This window comes from Capra hircus, chromosome 26 (assembly GCF_001704415.2).
Source record: "Capra hircus breed San Clemente chromosome 26, ASM170441v1, whole genome shotgun sequence".
NCBI classification, from domain to species: Eukaryota; Metazoa; Chordata; class Mammalia; order Artiodactyla; family Bovidae; genus Capra; species Capra hircus.
Window position 1 is genome coordinate 28,625,758 of NC_030833.1, and position 10,042 is coordinate 28,635,799.

The 10,042-nt window shown below is 55.3% G+C and overlaps 2 protein-coding genes across 7 annotated transcripts; one reads left to right on the forward strand and one right to left on the reverse strand.

Annotated features, from left to right (window-relative positions):
* Positions 316–7,786, forward strand: CUEDC2 (CUE domain containing 2). Of its 6 annotated transcripts, none has more exons than XM_018041691.1 (9): positions 316–451; positions 5,859–5,945; positions 6,276–6,419; positions 6,511–6,572; positions 6,713–6,780; positions 6,866–7,045; positions 7,182–7,243; positions 7,325–7,385; positions 7,461–7,786. In XM_018041691.1, the coding sequence occupies exons 2-9, from the start codon at positions 5,872–5,874 to the stop codon at positions 7,605–7,607; spliced, it is 798 nt and encodes a 265-aa protein (XP_017897180.1). In that variant the 5' UTR covers positions 316–451; positions 5,859–5,871; the 3' UTR covers positions 7,608–7,786. The 6 variants fall into 6 exon arrangements, with proteins under 6 accessions (XP_017897180.1, XP_005698425.2, XP_017897181.1 ...); XM_005698368.3 differs by having other exon boundaries at positions 6,659–6,780; positions 7,461–7,785; XM_018041692.1 differs by having other exon boundaries at positions 317–451; positions 5,862–5,945.
* On the reverse strand, positions 7,890–9,971 carry FBXL15 (F-box and leucine rich repeat protein 15). The gene is made up of 4 exons (XM_018041394.1): positions 9,829–9,971; positions 9,502–9,655; positions 8,671–9,176; positions 7,890–8,224 (listed from the first exon to the last, which is right to left on the reverse strand). The coding sequence occupies exons 1-4, from the start codon at positions 9,879–9,881 to the stop codon at positions 8,035–8,037; spliced, it is 903 nt and encodes a 300-aa protein (XP_017896883.1). The 5' UTR covers positions 9,882–9,971; the 3' UTR covers positions 7,890–8,034.

Here is a 10,042-nt window from a genome sequence, read left to right on the forward strand (position 1 = left end):
AGAATCAACCAGTGAGCCACGGGATTGTGGGAAGACGGGAAAAACAAGAAGTCGAGGGGAAGATACAGGATTTGAGGGAGATTTGGGGGGCTAGGAAATAAAGTGGATGGGAATACACTGGGTGGGGCCTAATGTCCTTGGTCTGGGCAGACAAGGAACTAGGAGGGCATACAGTCAATCGGTGAGACTCCACCCATGGCGTTATCATGCCTAACTACTCCCTACCCTCAAAAAAATGGCCGCCGCGAGAGCCCGTCCAAAACCCTGAGACAAATGAGACTGGAAGCAGAAGCCCCGCCCACTTATGGGCAATTGCCCTTCTTAAAAATGGCCACCACAGCGCTTCTGGAAGTGAACCGCTCTGGGCCCCGCCTTTGATCTCGTTGGTGGGGCTGGGGGCATGCGAGCTGCACCGCGCGGGACAAGTCGCCGGCGGCGCCCGACGGAGCAGGTGATTCCCCCTCCAGGCCCCGACTCAGGGCTGGAAGAGTCGCGGAGAGCATTGACCAAGGGTACCCGTCCCGTGTGTCTCCCCACAGTACCCCCGGGGCCCGCCGGACCCCCATCTCTGATTCTCGCCGTGGCCTGTATCAAGGCACTTTTTAGCTTGCTCCGGCCTCCCTCATCATGTGTCCCCCAGGGCCGCAAGCGCATCCATGTGCCCTCGGGCCCACTATTCTGGATGCTTAAGGGTATCCCGCTAGCTCGTTTAGGGAGCTGCTGCTTCAGGGGTCGGCCATCATTGTGCCCCCACTTCCTGTACTCCCATCACCCCGCATTTATACTCCCGCCTGATTTTGGATGCCGGAGTCCCGTATACCCCTCGATCCACTTGGTGCTTCTAAGAGCTGCTTTGGGGGTCAGGGGACTATGATGTCCTCTGGAACCTGCGTTATGTACCAGGGCCCCAGGAGCCGGGCTTCATAGAATCTGGGATAAGCAGTGAAGACCTCGTTTTTAGACTCTTGAGTGCCCGGGGCTTCTTCCACTCCGCTTCCCAGGACTCCTCCCACATGGCCTACTGGTCTCCCTCCACCTGGGGCACATCCCCACCTGAAGGGAACGACATAGTACTTCTTTCCCCAGTTTCACTTGAATTTGTTTGGGGAGGGGAGGAGGCATTATGGAGCATCTGGAGAGTTTAGGGCTGTGCGGTCCCAGAGATGCTCCCAAGCCACCTGGCCAGTGAGGATGGGGCAGTCAGGGTTGGCTCCGGAGAGGAAGTGAGTCCTGCAAAGTGAGGGGCAAAGGGGCAAAGACATTCTGAGTAGGGAGAATGGTGTGAGCAAAGATTCTGAGGTAGGCAAGAGGGCTAGCCAAGCAGGAGAGGAGGATCAGAACATAGGTTGGGGACAGACCCTTTGCATCATGAAAGGTGGTGTAGTATGGCGGTTAACAGTGAAGGTTTTGGAGCCAGACTGCCTGGGTATAAAACTGCCATTAACTTCCTTTGTGACCCTGGGCAAATTACTTAACCTTACAGTGTGTCCATTTCCTTTTGGGTAAATGGGATAATATGATATATTAGTATCTATATGTTAGGGTAATTGTGAGGATTAGGTAAGTTCATACATGTAAAGAGCACAGAACAATCCCTGGCAGATCTTAAGCAGTCGTCCATGAATGCTAAGTCATTTCAGTTGTGTCTGACTCTGTGCGACCCTATATGACCCTATGGACTGTAGCCCACCAGAATTCTCTGTCCAGGGGATTCGCCAGGCAAGAATACTGAAGTGGGTTGCCATGCCCTCCTCCAGGGGATCTTCCAGACCAATGGATCGAACCCGCCTCTGTTTGTCTAGGGCCACTAGGGCCACCTGGGAAGCCCTGTAAGCAGTCAGTAAATGCTAAATATTATTACCTTCATCAGAGGTATTCAAACAAGACTCACAACAGGATGTCAGTCACATTTCATGGGGGCAACTAACCAGTGAACCCTGATTTGGAGCCCCCAGGATGTAATGGGGTGCTGTGGGCTATATCCAGAATTTGAAAAGTCTTGGGGAAATCACGTTCTGACCCTGGAGAAGCCTGGCTATTTGGGCTGCAGCTTCCCCAACTCAGGGACTATGAGGAGAAATATTAGGAGAAGGTTCTGGGTAGGAAAGGAATGCCAATGAAGCCTAAGGGGTGGAGAGGGTGAAAGAAAGAAGTGGCAAGCTTTGAAGGCTGGGGAAAGTTTGGGCAGCCCAAGAACAGGAGGAATGGGGACATTCTATTAGGAAATAAGCCAGAGCAAAAGCTCAGGGCAGGAAGACTTTTATTTGAGCACAGTGAGGTGTTTGCCATGAATAACTTCTTGGACCTTGGCTAGAAGCTAGGCATCAGCCACATCCCTGAGAACTTCTTCCCTAGAAGCTTTCATGCAGCATCCATGGACCTTGGTCCTCACAGAGGTTGGCAGACAGCTGCTAGCAGCCAGGAGTTGTATAACCTGGGGTGGATGTTGGTCTCCACAGGGGGCTGACTTCTTGGGGGAGCAGCATGATGGGATCTGGTATGCCTGGTTTGAGCAGTTATACTCCTTGCCAGGGCCCATACTAGGGTCTGGAGCAAGAGGCTGGCCTCCCCTGGTAGGATAGGGCTTCTTAGTTCTGCTGTCCCAAGTGACCCTGTACTGTCACAGCAACTCTGTGTTAACAGTCAGGGAACCAGGGAACTGTGATTGTAGATGGCAGCCCTGTCTCAACCCAATTGGAGGTCTTGACATCCCCCCATTCCCAAAGTAGCCCCTCGAATATACACTCAACTAGAAAGTCCTGGATTTATCTCTTGACTACTACAGTCAAGCCAGGTGACTCTGGGCAAGTCCTTAAACCCACTGAGCTTCAGTCTCTTCATTTGTGAAGTGGGAAGTAACTTTATTGAGTGTACATTGATCAATAAACCAGTTGTGTAGTCCCTGTGCTCATGAAGCAAGTGGAAGAATCATTAAACATTGCCCCAGTAATTTTTTTAATTATAGCTATAAAAGGTGTTGTTAAGTAAGGAAAAGTGTAGTCTGGAGTAAGGGTGTAAGATAGAGGAGACCAAACCAGTTCTAGAGGGTCAGGGACAGCATCCCTTGAAGGAAACTGTAAAATGAAACCTGAAAGGTGAGAGGAGTTAGCAAGTGAAGGGGTGGATGCAGCAGGTTACCCAGGCAGAGGAAACAGTTCATGCAGAGACTCTTGCCATGAAAAAGCTGGAGTGCTGGCAAGGTGAAAGCAAGCCAGGGTGGAGAGGAGTGATCTGGGTGGCGTTGGGGGCGGGCAGTGGTACATAATGGCTGGAGAGACAGAGGCAGGAGTAAGGCCCTGAATTGAGGGCCACAGAAAGAATCTGGACTACTCTGGAAACAGGAAATCATGGATAGATGTTATGCAGGAAGAACATGATTTTTGTAAAGATTGTACAGCCACGATCTTTGTGGAGAGTAAGTTGTTGGTGGAAAGATGGTGGTGAGGAGAACGATTGGGAAACTTGCAGTTAAGGCAAGAGATGGAGCTGAGTGGGAGGAGAGATGGAGAGAAGTAGACATGTTGAGAAATAATGGTCAGGGCTTGGTGACTGATTGGATGTGGGAAGGCAGAGGGTAGGATGGTGTCAGGGATCCTCACAGCGTCTGGTCTCAGACTTGCGGCAGGAACAGCTGGGTACATGGACAGGTGTACACTGGGGACAGGGACAGCCTTGGAGGAGTAGACGACTTGGGAGAATGGCAGTTTGGAACATGTTAAGTCATCCCCATGGAGGTGTCAGAGAGATGGATGTACAAGTGTGTATCTCAGAGGAGGAGGCTGGACTAGAGAACTAGACATTTGGGAATTGGTGACATGGAGTTGGAACAAGAAGATCTGGGCCCAGATGAGATCTTCCAGAGACAGAGTGTGCAGACTGAAGAGAGGAGAAGCAGCTTTGAGCCTGAGCTTTGCTGCCACAGTTAGAGGGGAAAAAGAGGAGAGGGATGGCCTGGGAAGAAATGGCCAAGGAGGTGGAAGAGAAACGGGAGGACGTGATGCCTCCTAGACCAATACTGATGCTGCTGAAAGGGCAAATATGAGGTGAAAGAAATGGCCTTTCTCTCTTTCTTGATAAAAAATGGATAATATTGGCAAATTCATATGGTTCAGCCTAATTAGACCAATTAGGGCTTCCCAGTAGCTCAGCAGTAAAGAATCTGCCTGTAACACAGGAGATATGGGTTCAGTCCCTGAGTTGGAAGATCCCCTGGAGAAGGAGATGGCCACCCACTCCAGTATTCTTGCCTGGGAAATCCCATGGACGGAGGATCCTGGAGGGCTACAGTCCATGGGGTTGCGTAAGAGTTGAACACAACTTAGCCACTAAACAACAAAAATAATTAGACCAAAACCTGAAAACAGTAACTCCTGACCTTAGCCTGAGAAGATTTGGTAGAGATGTTGGAGCAGAAGCCAGACTAAAGTTGGGGAGAAGTGGCTAGAATGGAGAATAAGGCAGTAGACTTGAGCGGGACCTGGTGACTGGTTGATTGCAGCAGGTGGGGTTGAGAGAGGGTGAGACTCAGGGTAACCCCCAAGTTCAGGTTTGGCAGCTGAGCAAGTTGTGTCAACTAGTGAAACAGGAGGGGGTGCCTGTTTGGAGGGGGTATACACAGATGGCAAGGATATGGTGAATTAGGGGTAGGTGCTCCTGAGTCTTCTAACTGGGATAAGCTGACGTTTGGACCTGTGGCTCTGGAGCAGTTTGTTGCCACCTGTATGTTCTTGGCTACCAAATACAGACTTTATGGAGCCAAAAGCATGTAAGATTGAAACAAGTCAGTAAGTATTTATCAAGCACCTACTAAGTGCAGGCATTTTTCTAAGTGCTAGGGCTATACCAAAGGATAAGACAAAGTCCCTCCCAACTCTCTCTTCTTGAAGCTTATGTTCTATAGGGGAGGAGAGACAAAAAGCAAATAAACATAAAAATAACATTAAACTAGTATATGCCATGTAGAAAATAAAGCAGAGAAAGAGATTGGGGAGTATGGGGAATGGTTATTTTTGGTAGGTTAGTCAGGGACAGTCTCTCTGGAGGCAGCATTTGAGCAGAGCCTCGGCAGAGGTGAGGGGATGAGCCATGTGGATATCTGGAAGAGATAGGCAGGAAGAAGCTGGGCGAGTTTGAAGGACCCCAAGGATGCTGGTGGAATGAGCGAGGAGGGAGTGGTGAGGTTGGAAGGTAGGCAAAGGCCAGATCTTCTAGGACATCGTAGGCCTTGGGAACGAGAATGGACAGCCTCTGTAGGTAGCCTCAAGCTGCTGGAAGGGCAAGGACCAGGCAGGGAGATAGAATTCATGAAAGACTTCCCCTTCTATCGGGGCCCCAGAGCCAGAAAAGCCCCTTTGTGTGAAGGGTGGGTGGCCCATTCTGGGTGGGGGGATGGCTGTGCTCAATCCTGAGGCCTGTTCCTTGGGGGGCTGGACAATGGGCCCCTTGTGGCTGGACTTGGGGGCCCAGTGGCCCTCTCAGTGATGGGATTCCTCAGCCAGGAGGCATGTGACCTCAAGACCTTGGCGTCTTCCCAGAAGATCTGGGCCTGCTTCTGGGGAGTGGGGTGGGGAGATGGGGAGAGGTCAGGGGGAGGGAGGAGGGAAACCTCCACTCTGGAAACCTTCTCCTGAGACAGTGTCCTGTCCTGTCTCAGGCTGGAGGAGGTAGAGAGATAGGGAGACGGGGGGCTGTGGCTCTGCTTGAGGGAGCGGGGGAGGACCAGAGAGTTGGAAGCTTCGGGCAGCTTCAACAAATGGTTTCTACAGCAGGGCAGGAGGGAGGAGCTGGCTGCCCCCAGACCTGGTGGGCAGGGGCAGGCAGAAGAGGGCCTGATGAGCCTCCATCTTGTATCCTTTCAGCAGAGGAGAGAGCATGGAGCTGGAGTCGATTGTCAGTGCAGCCCTCCTTGCCTTTGTCCAGACGCACCTCCCAGAGGCCGATCTCAGGTAGGAGCTGCTCTCCTAGAAGGGTCATGCTTGGGCCAGTGCTGGAGCAGCTGGGCAGGACTCTGGACCCTAGCCAGTGGAGAGACTGGGGTGGGGAGCACTCAGCCCTGTTCCTGAGATGCGGAAGGGCTGAGTATGATCTGCTGGTGTGGCCTTGCCTCTCATCCTGTTCCCGTCACCCTTGTTGAACAGAGGGGAGACCAAATCTCTGAGGAAGGGGGAGGGTGGGATACTCTCCAGGCTTAAGGCTTGAGGTCTGCCTCATGGTCCCCAGGAAGCCAGGGGCTGGAGTCCCAGGCTAATAGGGCTTGTCTTGTTCTCTTCCTGCAGCGGCTTGGATGACGTCATCTTTTCCTATGTGCTTGGGGTTCTTGGGGACCTGGGCCCCTCAGGCCCATCAGAGGAAAATTTCGACATGGAAGCCTTCACTGAGATGATGGAGGCCTACGTGCCCGGCTTCGCCCACATCCCCAGGTGGGGCGTGGCTGGGGCCAAGACGAGGGGGGCTGGCTGATGGTGGAGGGTGGGTAGAGTTGTCCTTTAACCACCCTCCTGGTCTTTTCAGGGGTACAGTAGGGGACATGATCCAGACGCTCTCGGGGCAGTTGAGTGGTGCCAGGAACAAAGGTAAGCCTGGGAATCGGGCCCCTGGGTGACTCAAACGGCCTCCTCCAAAGCCCTGGCAAACCTGTTGCTCTTTCTGCCCCTTTAAGAGAATGTGCAGCCACAGAGCTCCGAGGTCCAAGGTCAGGTATCTATCTCCCCAGAGCCCCTGCAGCGGCCCGAAAAGCTCAAAGAAGAGATGATGTCTTCTGCTGGGGACACCCAAGATGAGGTACTGGTAGAGGAGGGTACCAGTGAAGGAGCTCGGGGGGCTGGAAAGGAGGAAATAGAGCCTCTTGTCAACATTTATGCCACAGGCAGCCGGCCCTGAGGAAGAGCTGCTGCCAGGGGTGGACGTACTCCTGGAGGTTTTTCCCACCTGTTCAGTGGAGCAGGCCCAGTGGGTATTGGCCAAAGCTCGAGGGGACTTGGAAGAAGCTGTGCAGATGCTGGTAGAGGGGAAGCAGGGGCCTCCAGCCTGGGATGGCCCCAACCAGGTATCCTCTGCTAGACTCCTCCACCCCATGCAACCTCAGCCATGCTCCAGCTTAGTGCTAAGCCCCTGCCCCTAGCCTAGCCCCATTTGCTTCCCCTGCTGGTACCCTAGGCCCTACACCTGGCTTCTCTCTGCAGGACCTGCCCAGGCGTCTCAGAGGCCCCCAAAAGGATGAGCTGAAGTCCTTCATCCTGCAGAAGTGAGTCTGGGCTGGGCAGGGCTGGGACCTTTGAGGGTCTTCCCAGGGTGGCAAGAGCTTTACCCAGCCAGTTTTTGGCAGGTACATGATGGTGGATAGTGCAGAGGATCAGAAGATTCACCGTCCTATGGCTCCAAAGGAGGTGAGATGGTCGGGGTCGTGGAGCGGGCGCATCTGTCTCCAGGCTTCTGCTGCTCACTGCCTGATTGCCTGACAGGCTCCCAAGAAGCTGATCCGATACATCGATAACCAGATAGTGAGCACCAAAGGGGAGCGATTCAAAGACGTGCGGAACCCTGAGGCTGAGGAGATGAAGGCTACATACATCAACCTCAAGCCGGCCAGAAAGTACCGCTTCCACTGAGGCACTTGCCAGACTCTGCCCGAGCCATCTAGGCTCAGATCCCAGAGGGATGCAGGAGCCCTACACACCACACAGGGCCCGCCCTAACTCCTGTCCCCTTTTCTTCCCAACTTCCTTGTTCTACAGTGTTAACCTCTTCTTGGAGCTGCCACAAGCACAGTAAAGGTAGCCCCAGGAAGGTGTGAGTCCATTCTGGTTATTTCACAGCTGGGGTGCTGGAATACTGTGTCTTTCTCTCCCAACTTCACATCCCCTATCTCCAACAGAGCAGCGGCACCAGGCAAGAGGGGGTAAAAAGCTTTTTATTTGAAGCTCTAGGGTGGGGCAGGGCACTGGCCTCTCACCGGAGGCCCCCATAGTTCAGTTCCCTTACAGTTCGCGGTGAGGCCCCCGCCACACAGTCCGGCTGTGCCCATCGGCAGGTGGGTCAGACCTGCAGGTTGACAAAGGGTGCGAAGCCCACCACGTCCTGCAGCAGTACCAGGGCCTGATGCAGCGGCGGCTCCACGTCGATGTCCACACCGCGCTTCCGCAGGCGGCTTAGGCTGGGCTCGGCCACGTGGTGGCAGTGCCGCACCCGCAGCGAGCGCAGCGCTGGGCAGTACTCTGCCAAAGTCCTGGAGGAGGAGCAGGGGGAGGCAAAGGGCGTGAAGCCGCTACACACGCGGTGGGGGAGCCAGCAGAGCCCAGTCTCCCTCCAGTTATGGCATACTTTCCTCCTTACAGGAGGGAAGGGGCCTAATTTGAGGTCATACACTCAATGCCTCCAGTGAACCAGAGACTTCATGCCCCAGGATTGCAAGGTTTTCCCCTTGTTGAAGAATAGCCAGAAATCTGACTTTGTTTCTGAAATCTCCCAAGGTGTAAATAGGAGTTCAGAAAAGGTTTTCAACTATGGGATCTCTGGCCTAGGTATTCCTGGAGGCACTTCCTGTTCAGAATGCAGTTCCATGCGAGTAGAAAGATCCAGAAACCCCAGTTCTGCCAACTAGAGCCCGCCCCTACCCCCAGAGAACTTAAGCGATCGCTCTTCTCCCATCTCACCGACCCCAGGCCCAGGCACCTGATACCGTCGCTTCCGACGCGGAGGCACCCTGTTAGGTCGAGGTGCTGGAGTTCCGGGCAGTTCCGAGCCAACTCCTGGACGGCAGTATCCCCCACATTGGCGTTGACCGCTAGGGAGAGGCTTCGAAGACTTGCGCCGCGCCTCTGCGCCAGGTATACGATGGCCTCATCCTTGAGCTGTCGGCAGGCGGTGAGGTCCAGCTCCTCCAGGGCCGGACAGCGGTCAGCAAGGCCGCGCAGCGCCAGCCCATCTACCCAGTCACAGTGCGCGAGCGAAAGGCGCTGCAAGCGGGGACAGCCCTCGGCCAGCGCCCCCAGCGCGCGGCGGCTCAGTTGCCCGCAGCCGGCCAGGGCCACACTCCGCAGCTGCGGATTCCGTGCCAACACCGGCACCAGATCCTCGTCCGACAGCCATTCGTGACACGGCGCCAGCGCCAGCTCCTGCAGCCCCTCGGCGTCCCGCAGCAGCCAGGCCAATGCGGCCCGCGGAATCTGCGGACCCACCTATGGGCGGGGAGGCACCTCGACTCTCAGCTGTTCCCGGGGGAGGACTGCCTACTCGCCCCTGAGGAGTTCTTTCCTGGCAGCAGGTTGCCCTCGGGGCTTGGCACCTGCCCTCCCAGGAGAGACCCTACGCGCCCTCAAGTTGATCCCTGGTATTCCCCCTTTGAGAGTACTTCTCGCTGGGTGGATCGCTTCCTAGGCATTCCTAGCGGCCCACGGGCGATCCGGAAGGGTAGACAGAGGGACTGGGGGCTGGAGGCGGGGCAGAAGTGGCGGGGGGGTGGGCAGTATCCAGGAGGGGGCGGGGCTCCAGCCCCAGGCTCACCTGAGCGGCGTCGAAGCGGCGCAGCCGGGCGAGGTGCAGCTGCACTAGTGCCCGGAAAGCCCGACTGACGCGCTGCAGCCAGAGCAGCTGGCGCAGCGGCACCCGGCTCAGGACGTGTGGGAGCAGCACGTCTTCCCAGGGCAAATCCAGGAGCCTGTGGGTAAAAGGGCGTTGGCGGCGGCGTCCCCGAGTCACTGTTACCTGCGAGTCCGCCTCCGTTATGCTCCTGAGCCTAGGCTCCTAAAACCAGCCCCCAGGCCCAGCCCTGGTTCAGCTCCACTCCCCCAGGCCATTCTTCCCTCTCTCGGCACCTCCGGTGCTCGGTACCTGACGGCTCCGGGCTCTTGCTCCCCTCCGGACGGGTCCATCGGTGGCTCCATCGGCTGCCTACTGCGCGTGCGCAGTAAGGTCTTCTCGCTGTGGCCTTGGAGCGGACGCAGCAAACCCGCCCTCTTGAGCTACAGAGACAGACCGATTCAATCGAGTGCCGGCTCACTGAGGATCCTATCTGAAAGCCCTCCGGATGGATCCTGAAACCGAA